This window comes from Perissodus microlepis, chromosome 8 (genome assembly GCF_051167445.1).
Source record: "Perissodus microlepis isolate ML-2025 ecotype Zambia chromosome 8, ASM5116744v1, whole genome shotgun sequence".
NCBI lineage: Eukaryota > Metazoa > Chordata > Actinopteri > Cichliformes > Cichlidae > Perissodus > Perissodus microlepis.
Genome location: NC_140468.1, coordinates 7,773,403 through 7,793,701, shown reverse-complemented (window position 1 = coordinate 7,793,701; position 20,299 = coordinate 7,773,403). Strand labels below are relative to the sequence as shown.

The window sequence follows — 20,299 nt, the reverse complement described above, 5'->3', positions numbered from 1 at the left end:
TTAATCATCTAGAAACATCTGCTCCATGTTGCTCTTGCATTGTGTAAAATTAATTCCTTTGATGTACATACCACAAAATACTTGATTTACATGTCTTTTTCATTTTTGTACATACAGATCTGCTAGACTAAATACATATAATATGTGGATAAGACAAACATTTCTAACATTTTTAGATCTGAAAACAGGCTGAATAAAACTCAACCATAACAGATGCAGCAACATGGGAGTAAACCCATGGGTGCAAGGGTTTTATTTATTTTTTTCTTGTTTCTTTTTTTTTTTTTCAGATATCCCCTCAGTAAAAATGAACAGAAGTCAAATGCAGTACTCCCATCAGCTTACGGGAAAATGTCCGACTTTTCTTCAACAACGTGACAGCTTGCTGAAAGAGGTCACCATAAATGCTTTTAATAATCAAACATTGCACTAAGGAGAGAAGAGGCGATGAAGGCTTTCTTCAAACACGTTCTCACTAGGAGTACCATCGCTCAGGCAGAATAAAAGCAAGCCTCAATCACCCCTGCTAGCAACCATTGGTTTGAGGTGAAACCAGGTAGCTGGTTTCAAATGGAAAATAAGAGAAATAGCAGAATAAGTGGTTGCCTGTTTTAACGCAAGCAGGCTAACTGTGTTGGATCCAACAGTTGAAGAGGCACAACATTTTCTTATTTTAATAAGGACAATCAGATTTGACTTTTCACTAAATGGCAGTCTGACTTGAATGAGTTTTCTTGTGTGGATAGGTTGTCTACATTCAGTCTGAGCTCTGCATAAATGCATTAAAACCCTTCTCTGGGCGCTAATAATTCATTTCCATCATGCCTGCATTTTCATAACTGATGCCACACCGAGCATGCATAGCTTAGTATAGCACAGCATAGCGTAGCATAGCTTGAAAGCAGCCCCGTGCCCTTATGATGGTGCACCATCCGCTGCAAAGACATCACTTCAAAGATGATCACCACACATTTTCTCACTCTTGCATATCAAGAATTCAAGTAGAAAGACAAAAACTAAGAAGCAATGCCGGGGACAAAAGCAGATCGCGACTAAGCCGTGTGAAACATGATATCGACATGAAGTTTTTTTTGGCAACGAGTGTTAAGATTGAAGAGATGAGACTTGAGAAGAGTGAATAAGGCATAAAGTATAACGGCCATGGATGATGGCACATGAGGTTTTCTGATGACACAAGAGGTTAGACACCGAAACCCTGCCTGAGGCAATTCTTGCTGTGCTATGAGTGCTTCACAAAAACCTTTCCTGTTCCTTTGATCTGTTTAGTCTGGGATCTAAGATGGGGCCTGGTGGACTTCTGTTTGAAGAAGTGCCATTTCAGTGAGGCGAAACCTTGCCGTCGTCTCTCTGTCATCTTTTCTATCTTTATGCTCGATTTCTGGCAGATATGCCTCTGCTACCTCACGCAAAGAAGAAGAAAAGCAAATAGGACACGCTGTCCCTGTGACCCGCTGTGCACCAACTCCTCTTTTCCTCAACAAATCAAATGCCTCTCAAGGAAATTTGATTGAGACTTTGTGTGACCTTTGAACTGAGTAGATAGGGCAAAAGCCTGGCTACCAGCCAACACTACTTCAAATGCGGAGTCAGAGAGCAGAGGCTCGATCGATCTGCCAGTTACCTTTACTTGATTAGCATAACGTTAACATGGGCCCTTATGTGGTCCGGGATAGGATTTAACATTTGATGGATGGGCCATTCATTAGAGCAGGCAGCAGGAGCACTGAGAATGAAAGGGCAGCTGTATACTTTAAGCATGAGTGACACAATGAGTATCAATTAGGTCTATTGATCTACCTGTTATTGAGTGGAATGGGACAAGAGATGTGCTGCTTAGGGTCAATGACAGAGCAGGAAAATTGCACCATGAAAAACCTAGAAGGATGTGAAACACCTTAAAAAAAGAATCGCTTTCAGAAAGGGTATGAAGAGGATGAAGGTAAAGTGTGTGATGTAAGTATACATGAAGATTCTCCACTTCTCTGTGAGCACTCTGTACCCGTAATATGGTGCCTCTACACTTTCCGCCCTAGTTTCTGCTTCAATCTTCGCTGATTATCTGCATTATGAAGCACCAGTAAATCCACTGAGTTTACAGGACCACAAGGGAGGAGCATGAGAATTCAAAATAAAAACGAGGAATGTTAAAAACAACACGTGGGTCAGATGTTATGTACAAATATGGTTAGGCAGCTTAGTGAATTAATTGCTTAGAAATAAAAATAAATTATTATAAAATAGATTTTCTGTACATTTTACATATATATAACAATATCTCCACATCTTGCCTTTGAATTACAGAGGAAAAAAGACAACTTCTCAAAAAATTAAAAAAAAAAAAAGTCATTTTCACATCAATCCCAGCCAAAGTTATGTCCTGTCATCTGGTAGAACTTCATGTTGAAGGGCCTGTAGAAGTCTCGTAGTCTCTGCACCACCTCAGGGTCAATGTTTGGATGGGTTCGCCCTTTGGTTTTTCCAAGGCAGTGGGGCTTGCTGCTGCCTTCTGCTTTCTTCAGGCACGGGAATCCCTTGGTCTGGTTGAAATAAAAATGTTTGTCTGTGATGATCCTCTTGAGCCCGAGAAAGTCTTGCACACGGCCCAGCTCTCCAGCTGGGTCGCTGATCAAACGCTCGCCGCTCACAAACAGGATCTGCTCCATGGGGAAGTACTGCAGCCAGTTGTCCAGGTGCTTGGCGTAGATGCCAATCTGGATGGCGCTCCATGACGTGTCAATGAGCCCTGTAGTCCTGTTTTTAAAGGTGAGGCTCTCAAACGAGGGAATGTCAGGCTTCTTAGACAGTGTCTGTGTGTAGTCGGAGATAGCTCTAGTGACAGGATCCCTCACTACGACGATCAGCTTGGTGTTCCGGGACATGGCGGAGATTCGGGCAGGAGCTTCCCTGGTCACAAAGTAGCTGGGAGTTTTCTCCATTGTGATTTGGCCCTCCAGGGTCTTGGGCATCAGCTCCCTGCAGAAAAAAAGAAAGCAGGCCCAAAAAGAAGGTTAGAAGAAGGGTAAGATGCAGTAAGTTCTTGCATAATGTAATCAAGTTGATGGAGTGTACTGTGCTCTGCAATCAATGACTCACTAAGCCTGTAAAGCCTTATTATAGGGCTTGAAAACCTATTAGTGCAGGCAGCTCTCCAACATCAACAAGCTCGCTCACTCATGAGATATCTCACTTCTGAGAAAAAACAGAAAACCTTTATTTACTCCAGAATCAAACAACTAGAGGAATTTCTAAACGTGACCAATCCTCTCGTTAACCATATTAGGTTTTCTAAGCCTTGCACAGACTTGCATGGTTGAGAAGACAAATGCAACACCCAGATCACCTAGATGGGGCAAGATTTCATTTCATTTCATTGTGAATAATTCTGATGAGCCTTACAGTGTATTTTCTTTCCAAATTAACTCACAGCATGTGCAGATTCCATTATCTGATGTGTCTTCCCAGAGTTGCCTTTCCCCAAACCTCACTGCTGGATATAATGTTTCAAAGTGGTCACATTTAATCAAAATCCCTTGATATGCCCAATGGAGCAAACAGGCACAAAAAAATTTGCCTTGCTGATTCAGGTATAGATGGCCACGGTTCTCTACCACCCTACTGGACCCCCAGTAAATGCAGCACCACTGAAAGATGATGATGCTTGTTTCAGAAAGGTTTTTTTTTGACAAGAATGGCTTTGGTTTTGTGCGAAAACTGGCAAATGGGCTTTAAACATATATGTTACATGCAGACATATAATCAAGAGGTACATGGGAACAACTGGTTTTGAAGGAAAAGTGAACGCACTCCGCTCTCTCCACATCGGATTTCAGAACTAGTGGCCAAACTCGGAGTCTAGATTATGGTGGAGGCGATAAGAGCGGTTTGACTGACATTGGGATGTGGATCGCTTTTCCCTGTTTGGCCCCCAGACCGGGAGAAAAAGTAGCCTGTGTAATGTACATGAGATCAAATATGTTTCTGTTTTTTGCTGGATGGAAAGGATTCAAAGGACTGTTACACACACACAAAATCAGCTGAAATTCAAGACATAAAACATCCCAACAAAGAATGAAGAAAAAGCAGTTGAAATCATTCAAAGGAAGGGAGAGATAACTGAGGGCATTGATCTATCAGGGAAAACACTCTCACAGATAAGGTTCCTGTTAGGCTGTTGTAGACTGAAGCTCGCCTTTGTTGTTAAGGCCAGAACACTAATAGCCCATTGTGTAGACAGTACTATGGTAGCAGATCCCATTCAAACACTTTGTAATCCTACACAATATGTTTACAGGTGACAAAGGCTGAAGACATTCTGTACATTTAGATATTTATAATGCTTGATTCGTTCCCGGACCTCCGTCTGCTCCTCAGGAATATACTCTAAAGGCTGGAATCTAGTTCATGTCCATTTAGCTCGTGGTTAATTCATGTAACATCAGCTCTCTGTCGTCAATGCACATATCAGTGCACACGAGGTTGAAAAGTGGGGAGGGGGAAAAAAATACCCAGGGTAATGTTGGGTAATCACTAAAATGTCTCATGGAAATGTTGTTGGCATTTGTGTAATCTTAATGCAGTGCTTGTGATCTAATTATGATGATATCATCTTGATTACTGACACATCAGTCGAGTGAACGGAGCAAACGAGAGGGAAAAGCGAGCTTATTTCCAAACATTAATAGCCTGTTGAAATCAGAACGTGCACGCCAGCAAGCCATTTCTGGATGTATAAATGCAAACAGCACATGAGCACACGCTACGTTTTTGAAAAGCACCTCTTGAATCTCCTCAAGGAGTATAAACCAAACATGCTTGAGTCAAACTGCATGCCATTCTTCATTCTCTCGATGCACAATGGTGATACTGCCTGCAAGCTTTTTGTCATTCCTTGTGCTAACATACAAAAAGAGTTCAGAGCCAAACAGAAGAGGCAAATGGCTCCCGAGCTAATCCGATTTCAACACGACAATGTGGCATGGAGATAGGGAGGAGGCCTGAGTTACAATGTGCATAGTGATAGATTATGCTGATCCAAGCTCAGGGAATCCTAAAAAAAATCAAGTGTTGGGGGTTGAAGGAGCATAAAACTAGGGGATGGTCAGAAAGTGGCGAGGAAACCCCTAAAAGGCGCCAAATCCACAAGAAGAGGGCCCCCCTAATAAAAAATCTCCACCTCACACTTTGCCCACTCTCTCTGCCAAAGAAGCCAGGGGGGAAAAGGCAGGAAAGGAGAAAAGAGAGAAAAGGAGGGGAATTTAAGTGGGACAAGTAGCTCTTGGAAAAACAATGCCTATTATGCTCTCTTTTGATTTATGAGGTGCTGCTTTTAAAGATTCCGTCAGCAAACAGGCAATTCTGTGACACCAGGCTCCTCTTTTTTCCTCCTTTTCTTTGAAAGTGAGCCTTTGTCCCTGAGCGGAGGGGTGAGCAGGGCAGTGGTCAGGGCACAGGGGCGGGGATGGGGGCAGGGTAGAGAGGGGGCAGACAGTGCTTACTGCAGAGGGTGGGTGCTTACTGGGGCCTGAGTGGAGCACTTCGCCATCCTTCTCAACCTCAAGAGAAGCTGTTTGGAGAGCTCTTAAGTGAAACGTGTGCCAAAATTGCCCTGCAAACATCACCCTGTCCCCTTTAGATAACAGCAACTCTTGTCTTTTATAGGAAACAATAACACTCAAAATAACTTATTGGACCTCATATAGTATATCACAAAGAATTCTTTGCTTGGTGGCACTTTTGAAATTGTTATATACATATATACTTATGTGTGTGTGTGTGTGTGTGTGTGTGTGTGTGTGTGTGTGTGTGTGTGTGTGTGTGTGTGTGTGTGGACATCGTTTTCCATTAAGAATAATTCCAAGTTGACAGGTAAGCTAAAAACAGTGATAAGACAGAAAGCAGAAGCCGCTGTCACATGACAGCATCAAAGAAGGGCCAGCGGAGCGGCCCTTTGGCCTGCGTTTTAAAGAGCCCTCATCCCATCGGAGCTCAGAATGAGGGTTATTTCGATCTGATGTTTCTGCCTCCCTCCTGTCACATTTGATTCAATGATAACGGGCTGCCACTGAGCTGTCTGTGTCACAGCATCCCTGACAAAATGACTGGTTTGCTCATAGACAAAAGGAAAAAAGCTATTTGGCGTGCGTCTGTCGATTTTATATTTGATACAAAAGGTTTTCAATTATCTCACATGTCTGGATGTTGAAAGCATTTGAATCTCAAATTAGGGTTTGTTTATTTGAATACAGACAAATCGGAGGGCATTCTGTATCGACCATAAAAAGGGAGGGTGTGGCTTTACTCGCGTGGGCATTTAAAGCTAATGCACTCTGATTTCTATGGCTTGAATACCCTGGAGTGAGTATTACCGTCCCATGGGAGGTAACAACACCCACAACAACAGTATACAACAGTATACACTGTACAGTGCTCTAAGCATGTTTATGTACAGGCTCAATTAACCTGTCAGAATACACCAGTGTAAGAAAATCAAACAAATCGGGCACTTCAGAGGAATCAAGCACTTAACTTTGTGCTGAGTTTTCTTTACATTCACTCCGGTCTCTTTTCCAGTGATCTAAGAAGGTTCACTCGACCCTTGGCAATCAGGCCTTGAAGTCCGATAGCAAAGTGACACTTCACGAGTATAAAGCAGGAGAGGGAGGAAATGAGGGAAGAGGTACTGAAAGGCTCCCTTTCTTTTCCAAGGGCCTCCTTCCGAGACCCTCTCATGAACCAATGCGCTGAACGTACAAGCATTTTCAGGAAATACAAAGACACATCTTTATTCCTTACTTGATGATAAGGATCTCGAAAGCCATTTGTTCGTTCACAGTCCAAAGTGTTCCTACTTCCATCTTTTCAACCCTGGAGACAACAAGCATTTGAGCCTGATTTGGAAATGCAGGACATTTCATGTGCATCACGAACGCATATGAAAGAATTCATGGATGAGGGTTTTGTTCATAGTAGCCTGCATGCTATGAAACAGCAGTAAGCAACATGTTCACACGACACGCGCACTACAGATGCTACTTAGGGAGGCAAGCATGCACGGCTCTGCTGGTTCACGGAATATTTTCAAAGTAGCATTTAAGTACATACAGAAGCCAGACATTTTGAAATACGCTCCACCGTGCCTGGAGTCTGACATTATATTTACCACAGAGCATGGCTTTGGCTGTAAATTAAAAGAATAAAGAAAATGGTTTATGGCCACTCCAATGCAGAGAGGGAGGACTGCTCTGAATGGAGTCGCAGAAGCTTCATCTGGTCTCTCTTTCAAGCACTCGAAGAGGAGTCCAGGCATTAGTATGTGGTCACTTAGAGCTTTTTGACAGCTCATTTCCTGGCTGAGAAGAGCCAGACACCCCTGCTTAAAGATGAGATCTTGCAGGAGAATAGGCTGAAAGGTGTCTGTGTGCATCTTTATCTTACAGTTTAAAGGTGATATATCTTTGGGAACTCCAAAAAATATACATTCCTTTGGCCATACTATTGAGTAAGTCTCCATATGTGCATGTACATTTCACACACGCCAAAGTCATGCTACAGCCTCAAATTAACAGCCTGGCTTCAGTGCATAATGGTTTCACTGTAAAGAGAAGGTGGCTGAGTGGAAGCCCCTCCAAATCTTCTGTCTGCTAAAGGGATTAATAATGCAGGCTAGCCTAGTATCACACACTCAGACCTTGAGAGCAGGACCCTGCATGGGATGGGGCATATCTTGCAGCTAAAAGGAGGAGTGCTGCTTGAAAGCAAAATTCCTCCTCCGAATTGCTGGGAATGCTGTTGTCAAGAGTGCCTGTCAGTATTAATGGAGTTACTGCAGACCACTGTGCACCCCTATCTCTGTTCCTCTACTAAAAAGCGATTCTGTTTAGAAAGTCCCACCGTCTCACCAACAATAGTACCCATGGTCTTGACTCAAGGTCATACCTAGAACATTTATCACAGCATTTCTGCTAACAATGTCTTATCAAGAACAGAAGGAAGGACAAAAAGGAAATAGCCAAAGATTCCACAGCCGGGTCTAAAAGGTCAGGGTGTAATTAAGGCGCTAGCATTTTAATCTTTCTCAGGGCAGCACAGATTGCAGAGGACAAACTGGTCAGAGCTCTGTGACACTTTGACACAGAAATTCTGGGCTTGAAGTCCTGATTTGGTTGATAAATGTAACTCCTAGGCCCTGAACTCCATCAAGACATTGCGCTATGTCAAAGCAGCCTGGGAATATCCTGACCCTCCAAGTAAACAAAACAGTTAACCCAACCGTCACAACCCGTCCATCCATCATTTTAAGCTGAAGTCAGGGAGTTGCACTTCACTGATGTGGAGCTTTTTTTTCCCTCTTCATTTTAGCGCCTCTTACAGAAGGAATGTGTGTGTAAAACAGTGTGTAGGAGTGGGAGCGTGAATGACAGAGACAATGTGAATCGACAAGAGAGGGAAAGACAGAAAGTGGGGAAGAAGGGGAGTCAGGCCTTGAGGTTTGCAGACCATGCACACTGGTTTGGGCTCATACCCAGCCTGGTTTTGGAGGCAACATCAGACACAAGTAAAGCAGAATAAATAAATAGAGAACAAACCACCACATATAATGCCATGGGCTTCATGTTTACCCCCCTCTGTAATGTCCTGAAAATACTTAAGTGAGGTTGAGACATTCTTCTCTGATGCTGTCGTGGTTACCTTATGATGGGTAGCGCTGCAGAGGCGTGACAAGCACAAATTATTCAATTTTAAAACTAACTATAAGTTTTCCTATTCGGAAAATCTGTTTTCAAGTGCATTTGTTGCTATCTGGCACCTTCGGAAAACAACGCTGGAATGTGTGGAGCCGCAGGGATTATTCAGGCCTGGAACCACACCGGCCTGTGGCCATAGGCGGCTGCCTAGAATTACTGAGTGTTAATAACCCTGCAGCGAAGCGAGGGAGCCCACCATGTGGCATAAATAAAACAGAGGAGTTGGTGAAAGGCATGGCGGAGAGAAGAAAGTAGCAGTAACTCCTCCCGCTTTGAATGTGCAACTCTTCACAAGTGCTGTCCTATTTTTCCTCCTTCAGGCTTTTAAAAGCATCGGCCAAGAAGAAAAAAAGTAAAAAGCTTTAATTGGCCAACTTTAAAGAAGTGAAAGATCCCATCATCTGAGCATCACTTAAGACTACATCTCATCACTTTGTTTGACATGTGATACAAGATGATTCACCTGACACCGCCACAGCGATCAAGCTACTCGCTGTGTGTGCGTCAGCCATCAGACGGACACGCTGTGAAAGCCTCCACTTTGTGATACTAGCCAAAATTTGTTTAGCACTAGTAATCCTCTTTAATCAATGTGTTTGCTTGGGATGTTTGCTGAAGGTGTTACCCCGGAGCTAGCCACGCATTCCACCACTCCATCAGTATCAGGGTGCGACTGGATGACAGCTGGGATGAAATAAACCAGTGAACCATAAAAGAAAAAACAACGGGGCAAACAACAACGGGGAGCTGCAGGTGAAGACTCGGTTTGTGTATAGGAGCAAGTGTTTGCGTACTCTGTGTGTGTCTAAGCATATCTGGGTGTTGATGTGTGGGTGTGCAGTCAGAATCAGCCATTCTGACTGCTTTCCTGACGCTTGACATGCACCAAGAGGCACATGACTCCTTGATCTAGCTACAGCAGAGATGAATAAAAGATGAAACAGACTCAAGAAGAACTTACATGCCACCACCCCCACTCCCTAGGCGCACACTCAGTCACACACAGAGAGACAGAGGGAGCGAGCAAGCTACTTTGCATCCTGTTTGAATTGGCTGTCATCCGTAACTGCCTGCACACCTTTTTGAAGACAGGTGAACTACAAAGCATGTGTGCAAGAAAAAGGGGATTTCCTCTCTACTGTATGTCACTCACCGAGCCCAAAACCATCTCTGCGTGTGTTTGGGCTCTATCATTTTGCTTCTATTACTCACACTGCAGCTGTTGCTGCAGGTTAATGGTTTACAAATTCCTAAAGACAGCCTGCCTCCCAAGCAAACATATAATTAGCTATACTGAGTAGGGATAGCATGACAATTAACCTACTCCTTTCCGAGATGGAAACAGTGGCAGAAGCAGTTTTTATACTTTAATCTCTCTCTTTTCCTTGGTCTGAAGCATAGATTTTTTTATATATAAATATACAATAACATCTCCAAGCAATAACTCTGTCTTCAGCATTATAGAACTAAGTTATGTTTTGCTGCATTGTTTGCTATAAGTTCCATTCAGAGGCATTTTTTGCTAAGGAGGTGGGCAAACAGAGCTCTCAATACAAAGAAGAGCAGGGTTTCCATCCAGATTCCAACTGGTGGTTATGTTTTATGCTTTGCTAGGGTTAGAGAAATACCGTGGTTTTAGTAAATAAACATGTTACATGTCAAGTCACCTTCCTGAATTCTGTGAGTGCTTCCAGTGCTGCCAGGGTCTAAAAATAGCAATGCAATTAATAATTTTGCAGTATTTAGGAGGAAAAAAAGAATGTTGCGATTAAACACATTCGTGATAAGCTCACTTTGATGTATTTCTGGCTTCCAAATGCCAGCGCACATCCATAATTTAACAGAAATGCCAAAACACAGAATGCTCTAAATTTTCCGATTTGGAAACTATCTTTAGTCTTATTTCGATGGCACTCTTCACACAAAGATCGAAATCATGAGGCTTTTCATCTTTTTTTCAGCAAATAAAATTTAGTCCACCTTTCATAAATAAACTTCACTAAGATCTTAATATCTGGCTTCCTGTTGGGGTGTTTTGGTGTTAAATTAGCACATAACCGCTACAGTAATATTAATATAACTTACAGATAATGGAGGAGTAGTTTTTGCTTCCAAAGTAACTGAGTGCAGTTTTCAGCTTTAGATCAGTTAAACAAGGAAGAGAAAAACTGCACGTGGTGGAAAAATAATTGGCATTGAGTAGAGTTTGGCCAGATTGTCTTAGAGGTGAGCTGAAGTGTTCTTACAGCTCTTACGAGAGAGCTCAACAGCACTGGGAGTACATCTAAATGGAGAGAGTGACTAGTGTCGAGCAGCCAAGGTGGAGGGAGACAGCTCGAGGTTTCTAATGAGCTCTGCTCTTTTACTGCCAGGCTAATGGAAACCTCGGGAGACCTTCCTTGCGTTCTCTTTCTGTGTGTGTTGTATGTATGTGTGTGTGAGTGTAAGAGAGAAAGCGTGTCCTCCTTTCTCCCACAGGCAGGCTCGCTCTCCAACACCCTAATGGCTACCTCTGGGACTTAATACCTGGGACAAGTGAAGCTGTAAAGGTCTACCGTCATCAGTTTTTTTCCGTTCCTCCCACTCCTAAATTACTTTTCCTTTCCTTTGGAAAGGACATAAGACTCACCTGATTAACCTACCTTTAGAAGAGTAACAGTAAATAATTAACAAAATGGTATACGGGTGTCTGTCTCCAGCAGCCTCCAGGGGAACCTTTTTAATGTGCCAGAAAGTGTTTATTTAGCAGCAATGACTGACCATTAACTCTGGAGGGAGGATGTCTGGTTCTGTTCTGACATGTAAAACAACATCCAAATTATCACCTCGTTAAAAAGGGTCTAATTCACACGTAGCACAGAGGGAGGGTTTGTATACCGCTTTCTCCATCATAAGCTTCCTTTCTCCTTGCTCCAAGACCACTTCATTTGAATTCTTTGCATTTTATTGTTGGTGGGCTTGAATTACTCTGGTATTACAAACAGAGAGATTTTACCTCAATGCCATTCAAGCCTCTTTTTATGATGCCATTGTTTATTTACACTGACACAAGCCAGTGTAATGCCGCCCCGGTGTGTGATTTTGCATAGCACGCTGGCATTGTGTAACCAGAGGAGTTTGACATCTAACAAAGCAGCGCCAGTCCTGACTTACACAGATGTTACTGCATGCACTGCAATGCTTAAGTCACTCCAACATAGCCCCCAATCCAACCTTCCTTTTATACAGAACTGCAAAAAAACCCAATGCCACAAAATGTGTCTTTTAAAAATGTGTTTGTGTGGGTTTATTTGTGTTTGTTTGAATGGCTTTGTCTTCTTATTCTTTGCATCATCCATTTGAGTCGAATGTTGACAGCAACTTCCTGTCAGCCTCCTCTTTTATCCTCTGATTCAGCAGGAGGTTGCTGTCTGTTGCAGCTATATTGTCTTCACTGGTGTGGCTAGTGTTCTCTGCACACCAACAGGAGAAGGATGGGGGATGCAAACCACCACGGCACAGCGCTGCCACTCCCTTCTCCACAGGTCTCCCCTTTCACTATTAACCGGTTGTAATTTGGGGATAAAAGCTGCCTTTTTTCCCTGCTTCTCCACCTCCCCCAAGGTCACTCTGTATTCTTGACCGGGCTACGCCAGCTTAGGCAAAGAGGAGAGGGCTTCCCTCGCCCCTCTACACTGACCAAAGCCTTCTCTGGTAGTGGGTCACAACTGGTCATCGAGGCCTGCAGTGAGCCCCACCCAGAAATGAAAAAACCAAGAATGACATGTGACACCATTCTTGCACATCAGCAACACAAGTGCGCAGCTGGAAAACTGGAAAAGAAGGAAGAGATTTGAGGATGATGTTTGGGGGAAGAACTGGGAGGCACCGATGAGAAACAGGGTGCCACTGACGAATAATCCACCCGTATGGGAACTGAAGGTGGAAGTTTAGCCAACACGGAGGCACAGTTTCAAACTGCTTGTTTTCACGTTGGCCACTGCTATTGAGGATTTGAGCAGAGGATGTGAACCTGCTGTCAGCTGTACGGTTGGCTGGCCGGGCGCTCATTCCCAGAGGAACTGTGGAGTTCCAGGAATCAGGAAACAATCAGAGGGCCAAAGTATCTAATCATGAATCTGGCATTGTCTTTACTGCAGCTCCATCTGAATGAGAGCCACTTAAACTTTCAGTACTTGATTTTTATCAAACACAGTTTAAAAATAATGGGTTTTTTAAAATCTTCCTGTACATAACTCAGTAGGTTTTCTGCTGTCGTACGATTGTTTATGAAGCGTTGTAAGATCCCCTGTGGGGCTTGTAGCTTCCAGCAGCTTTCTGTAGCTCTGCAGATGGTCAACACACAGACCCTGTCAGCAAGCAGACGTGGGTCTGACCTCAGTCAAAGGCTCTTAACCCACCTCTACACATTACCTCCAATCAAGCCTGACCAATCAATACTGGCTATCCCAGAGGAGTCAGGCCATGGAGACATTTGTGTATGATGTCTGACAGTTTCAGTCTTCTGTGACATCAACTGAAGATTATTTGTGGTTTCACAGCTGAGCCTATTACAATAACGCTGTATGCATTGAATGAACAACACTTCCACGTACCCACTGACTTTCCTTAAAACATCCCGTGTATGGAAACATTAGCACTCGATGTTTTGTTGGTCAAATGATGCTCTATAGAACCAGGTGGCCCTTTTGGCCATTCAGAGGAAGAAAGGAGGGTGAGGTCAGTGGCAACAGAAAGTGGATGGGTCACCTACATGGAAATAGGAGCTCCCCTGTGGCGAGCAGATAAAGGACATGCACCCATCCAGAACCGTCTCTGACATGGTCAAGAGATGCAGTCTGACTCCACCTCAAGAACTAGCAGTGGGGGTAGAGATAAATAACGGCTTTCAAACAGTGCAGACTTCCGCAAGCATCCTAAGTCTGATAGAGGAACTTGGTTTCTTTTCATTTTTTTAAAGGAAGTTCCCTTTTCAACAATGCTCCACTTGTCCTTTTGTGGTGCTGTAAGTAGCTTTTACTGACACTGCTTTTTAAGTCTGTTTACCTCCACGGTGTTTTATCACAGACTCGATACAAAGGTTGACCAGCGAGACATCCTGCTCAGGGAAGGCACCCATTCAGACAGAACAATCTCTACAGAACTGGAATCACCTTTGATTGCAAATCGCATGAAGTGTGCGATCCAACTGTTATATTACTTTACTTCGACACACCACTTCTTTAAACTCACAACCAGAAGCAAAACCTTTTTAAAAATTCTCATACGGAGAACAAACAGCTGACAGCCTCTGATAGGTTCTAATTAAAACGAGCTTAGTAATAGCACAAGTTAACACCACAATATGAAAACCTAAGACACATACCACCATATGGCCGTAAACTATGTTACTGCACCCTGCCCGACATGTGTACAGCTTCTTGTTTAATGCTAAAGCCACTCCGAGGGAGGAGCGACAGCGTCAACAGTGCCTGGGCCTGACAGTGAGCTAAGACCAGAGCCCGCGACACGACAGCAAAACCACAGCACAGTAATTACATATCAAAGCCCCTTCATAGCAAATACGGCTAAATGGGATATGAAGAGAGCAATATGCACCACAGACTGACAGGGCGGGATGAGGACTGTAGTCAACAAGAGTTAGGAATAAATAAAACACTGCAAGTTGAAGAAAACAAAGTCGGTGTGGAAGGAGAGAGGCCTTCAGCTAATGTGCATGAGTTAAAGCATGTTCCAAGGTGACATACAAGCTCATACAAACTGGGGGAAAAACTGATTTAAGCTATTCACAGTTTCTTAAAAACTTCAATACAAACTTCTATAAACTCTCAAAAAAGCCAAATCGCTCCAATTTTTTATGAGCGTTCCTGTCACTTCTCTCTGATTGTTTTATTCCATCAAGTGAAACACAGTTACAAACATTTGCTTGCTAAATATCTTTGTTCTACACCAGTCTGTGAAAAATCACACAAAAATGAAAGTGGTTAATTAAAAAAAAAAAGCACTTGCACTGTTTTCCCTGTGCTTATTCTTTGGGAGCTATTAGTTTTTTATTTTATGAATTACCTTACTGCAATTATGCCATTAATGTGTGTGCTATAGAGAAGCATACATGTTTTTTTAAATTATTATCAGATAACACCGGTTTCGCTTACACTACTCCAGGGAACAGGTGCAAATAGAAAATAAAGAACCAATGTTCCTCTTCACATTCAGTCACAGTGGCCTGCTTAATTCTGAGTCACTCTTTCTGTGTGTGTGTGTGCGTGTGTGTTCGTCGGGGCTAGTTCATGCATGACCTCACTGCGAAAATGTGTACCTCCTGATACAAGGACCCCTCGGTCAAAAGCATGAATCATGTGTTTGTCTTTGGCACAACTAAAAACTGTCAAAGAACATCAGAAATCCACAAAAGGACTTGTTATCTCCACCTCCTTTCATTTTGAAACTTGTCTTCCCGCTGCCTCCCCGAGTCTTTTCTGCTCTCTCTATCTCTCTCTGCGGCTGCATTTACTTGGTGGAATTCCAACGCTAAATGCGTGCCCATTGGGGGAGGCGAGGATGGTGCAAGCTAGTTACAATAGTGCATGACAGGGAGATTGTGCAAATCAACAAACAATGAGAGGTACGTTACACAACTCAGACACAAACACACACACATAACTGTCTCCATAAATGACCATGATCTCTGATCACATTCCCACAGAAAATATTTCAATGCTACACAATTTTGCTTCTGTCTGGAAAATGTCAGTATTCCCCTCCCAAATTGCCAAATCGTCTCCAGTATTTTATTCTAATGGGACAGTGAGGGGGATCAGCAATGAATTAAGTATAATTTCCCTTCTCTGTCCATCCTCACCCTCGAAAAAGAAACCCTTTTTTTTACTGCAGGGACTGCTTACACCAGCTGTTTCACTGTAATGTTCACTCCTCACTGCAGTTCTTTAATAGAAGTATTTCATAACAGGTTTTGCTGTTACCAATCTGAATGAACTTGAACAAAAAGTTCATGGATTTTTGTTTAACATAAGCGCTGTTTAGATGTGCCTCTGAAGCATAAAACACCTTTATCACAAAAAAATAAAACAAATAAAAATTATTTGGAGTGTACACTGCTCCAGTGCTGTCGAATAGCTTGTGTTTCCAATGCAAAATAATCAACAAATAATAAAATTCTATCACAAAACCTTGAGTCCTGATTTCTTTACATGGTTTTGAAAAAGTATTGAATTTCATGGTCTAAAAGCTGACTGTACTTTTCCACATTTCCCCATACAAGAAAAGTTGGGCATGCAGTCGCTGGAAGTCAGTTAAATAACCGCCTTCCCAAACCAGTTAATCTGGCTGCAATAAATCAATGATTCTATCAAAGCGAGCACATGAAAAACAAATCACAAAGACGTGATCATAATTTAAAGTGTAAAATCTTTTGATGAACTTTGCTTTTTTTTATATTCATACAAAACTTAAATACAAAAAATAAATAAATAAAGATGGTAATTAACCACATTGGGTAAATGTTTTTGAAAGCGTGATTATAACGTAAACAATAACATTGTATCTGTAGGTGTCATTTTATCAATTAGTAAATGATAATAAATGAACAAAATGAACAGCTGGAACTTTACCTGCATTTTAAAAATAGCTTAAAAAAATACCTGAGCACTGATAAAAATAAGATAAGTAAAATATAACTAAAACGAAACAAAATATGTGTAAAACTAGTATTAGAATATATTTTTAAGTCTGTCTGTGCTGTGACCTGCCAAGTATGGTCATTAAGCTCAATAGTCCCTCAGCTCCTTATATTAACACTTAAGTGACCAGGATAATCTCAGACTGGACCTCTGAAGATGTTAAATGGCTTTTGTTCTATAAAGAACCCTTTCATTGTCTTTTACATGCCATTTACTTGCATTAAGCCCATTGACATAACAGTAGTTCAACCCCTTTCAGAGCAAAAAACACTATTAGGTAAAATATTCCACGGGACAAACATGTAATAATATTGAGATTTTTTTAATTTTCCAAACCTGATCTAACAAATCAACTGATTTTTACCTTTTTTTAAAACTGGGTCTTAACACAGTGAGGTTGGTCAGATTTGCTTGAATTGCGCTTCAAGACTCTTTTCATAAGGCGTTGTAGCTGAGTAGTCTGAAATTTGTCCGTATTTGCTCACTATAAGCGAAAGAGAAAGGTCGGTCAGGACCTGACTGTACCCCGTACAAACGTAATAAATGAGAAATAATTTAATTAAAACCTCTCCTTGGTCGTAAAATAACACGACTCAATCAAAGAAACTGGAAAAGTAGGTTTGAATCTGACATACAAGCCTGAGTACGCATCCCCGTGGAGGTGCAATATTGCACTGTGTCCAACAGAGATCACTGCACATCGCAGAAACACGCCAATCTCACCGTGATCTCTATCCGGCTACATAATGCGCTTTCAATTCTTCGATTCTTTCAAAACAAAATTACGCACGCGATGGAAGGAAAAAAAAGCAAGCCATTAATCCTCAAAATTAACAGTTAATTAAAAATGCCTAATCTGTGCTGCCGACATCCAAAAGGACGTAAACATACAGAACAAAGCGGAGGTAACAACCCGTGTGTTTATTTAAAGGTTTAAGTTGTGAAATAAACTGAAAACCTGCTGGATAATTGTTAGAATTTGGTGTGCTTTGATGGGCTCCAAATGAGTGACATATAAACCAATTTATGGGTAAATAGATTAAGCTGTGTTTAAAAAAGAAAAATGGCTTAAATGTTGTTGGATTGAAAAATGAACAAGCTTACAAAAAATTGTGTGCAACCTCTAAATCTGACGCACTTTAAAGAAAATCTACAGCCTTTCCGACCCTTGTTTGTCTGGCTTACTAAATAAATTCAGCATCGCTGTTCTGCACTGCATTGCAAATTCTTTCGTACAGTTTCTTCCCCCGGAAAAGTGTATTCGCCCTGCATCCAGATAAACAAACGCCCGGTGATTAGTTTTACCTGTACCACTCCATCCCGTTGTCATAGTTGCGGTCGAAGAAGTGAGGCTCCGCTCCCACGGCTCTGATGTCAGGATGGACCCGGAGAAACTCCAGCAGAGCCCGGGTCCCTCCTTTCTTCACCCCGATGATGATCGCCTGCGGCAGCTTCTTGCTCCCGGAGCCGTTGGAGAAGCTGGACATGGCGCTGGGCTCCGGGGCTCTTTGGTGCTCCCCGTGCATCTCGTCCCAGTCTTCGGCTCTGTCAGAGTCCAGCTCGTTATTGAGCAGGTCTCTGGACGCAGCGGTCCTGATGGACGGCTCCTCATAGTCACTCTCTATATCCTCCCAGGGCTGCGGTTTGGCCAGCAGTCTGGACACCAGGTCCGTCCTGCTGCTCTCTGTCCTCTTGCCCACCGCAGAACCAGTCTCCTTGCCCCGGTAACTCTCCACGACCAAACTTGGCATGGTGGAACAGTAGCCCACGCATGAGTACAGCATGTATACCCAGATTAAAAACATGATGCTGAGCAGTATTAGTTTCTTCTTCACGGGGCTGGACCAGAAGGCATACAGGTTGTGGAAAATCAGGCTATATTCCATAAGCCTTTCGGTTGAAAACCATATCCCAGCGGCGCATATTGCCTAACTCACTCCCGGTGGCACCTTTGCAATCCTTGCAAAATTAAGCACATGCTCATGAAAAAAACTAAAAATAAATAAAGCCTACAAATAAAACAAACAAATAAACTAGCCTAAATAAAAGCGGAGGGATCGGTGCATCCAGGAATGAGAAGGCATGGAGGAAACGATAATCACAAGGGTGCTTAAATTTGGGGAAAGTGTTGAGTTGCGACAGGCGCAGCACAGCCCCGCGCGAGCCTCATCTCAGGTTTGCTCGGGCTCCTGGGTGAGCGCGAGACCTTATACAGAGACGCGCGCGAGAATGACGGCGGCAACGGCCAATAGCCGCGAGGGAGATAAATATGCAAGGCTTAGGTTGATACAAGCGGGCCAATCAGGTGGGAGCATGGGCGAGTCCGGCCGTGGGATCCTGGGTATGGAAATGAGGCGTGTGTGCGGGACTCTGCTGAGAGTTTGGAAAACTTTCACACCGGGCAAAGAGTTCAATTAGCTGAAGTTTTAAATGTTTCACTCATCGTTCACACAGTTTTTTCCCCATCTATTTTCAAAATGTTTTTTTTTTCAACTCCGAATTCCAAAGCTAATGTTGTCAGAAATATGAAAAAAGGTGGTGAAAAAATGTCTATAGGCTACATAAACAGTGCAAAAATAATCTCAGTTCACAAACCACATAATTTGAATGACACTGACTGTGAGTGAATGCGAAGAAATGAGGAGGGCACAGTGCTGGCGGTTAGAACTGGAAACAGGAAGCGTTACTTCATTATTTAGTTGACATTTTGTACATATTATCAAAAATTACAATTTATCCCCCCATAAAGATGGGGGGGGGGGGGGGGGGGGCATGTCAAATTAACAATGACATGCTAAATACTACTACTACTAATAATAATAATAATAATAATAGTTAGCCTATAATTCCCAGGTATTTTAATTTCCTTTGTATTAAACGTGTGTCTTAATTGGATTTTTTTCGCGCATTACAATAATAGTAATAGTAATATTACTATAATAATATAGTAATAATAGTACAATAATAGTTCTCCAACTTACTTTTGCAATTTTTTTCAATACTCAGCACGTTAATTAACGATGCAAAGCAGGAAACAATACTTCGATAATCCAACATGATGGAGGCAGTGCTCTCCCGGGCTTTGTTATTCTAATATCCTGCTTCTGACAAAAGCTTGAGAAGCAGAAAATCACGATTTTAATCTGCATTCATTAATCTTTTTTCGTGTGTTTATTTATTTATTTTACTTTTAAAGAAAGTATGCCATGAAGGTGTCTTTATTAATTTATTCTTGAAAAAAAGGATCCCTCGCATTAATGTAGGCAAACTTTTAAAATATAGTTTGTTCGGAGAGGTTTTTTGGTCATAGTTCAGCCATCTTCCAAACCCAGGCATGCTTTTTATTTTATTTATTTATTTTTTATTATGATTTTTTTTTTTATCTGAGAACTTCCAAAGCTCAGCAAACTCAGAAAATAAAACGCATCGAGTATCGGAAACATGCATTAAATTTTCATTTTAGAGAAAAAGAGAGGAGAACAGGGACACCGAGTGCTTTTCGATTGGAGATGACTCAAAACAGATCGGTAATTTAAACCTCGCGGTATTTTAGCCCCTTTTATGAAACAGCCAACCCACTGATAAACTATTGTGGGTTTTTTTTTAATGATTTGTGCAGCCTTCTTTTTCATGCGTGTTATTACACATGAACAAGCACGATTCATTTTCCCCCCTAAAGTTTTGACTGCAAGAGTCAAAGCCACGTCGCAACAACGGCCTGAATTGTAATAAGAACAGAAGATAATATAATCATCCCGAGCCCGCAACGTCACGCACAAACAGAGCATTTCTAAGAGCAGATCTATTTTTTAAATATATAAATATGAGTAATTT

At 42.2% G+C, this 20,299-nt stretch overlaps 1 protein-coding gene across 1 annotated transcript; it reads right to left on the bottom strand.

Moving 5' to 3' along the window:
• Window positions 1–270: 270 nt before the first annotated feature.
• hs3st3b1b (heparan sulfate (glucosamine) 3-O-sulfotransferase 3B1b) lies at window positions 271–18,638 on the bottom strand. Its single transcript, XM_084937288.1, has 2 exons — window positions 17,771–18,638; window positions 271–2,994 (listed from the first exon to the last, which is right to left on the bottom strand). The coding sequence occupies exons 1-2, from the start codon at window positions 18,349–18,351 to the stop codon at window positions 2,376–2,378; spliced, it is 1,200 nt and encodes a 399-aa protein (XP_084793414.1). The 5' UTR covers window positions 18,352–18,638; the 3' UTR covers window positions 271–2,375.
• Between the last annotated feature and the right edge of the window lie 1,661 nt (window positions 18,639–20,299).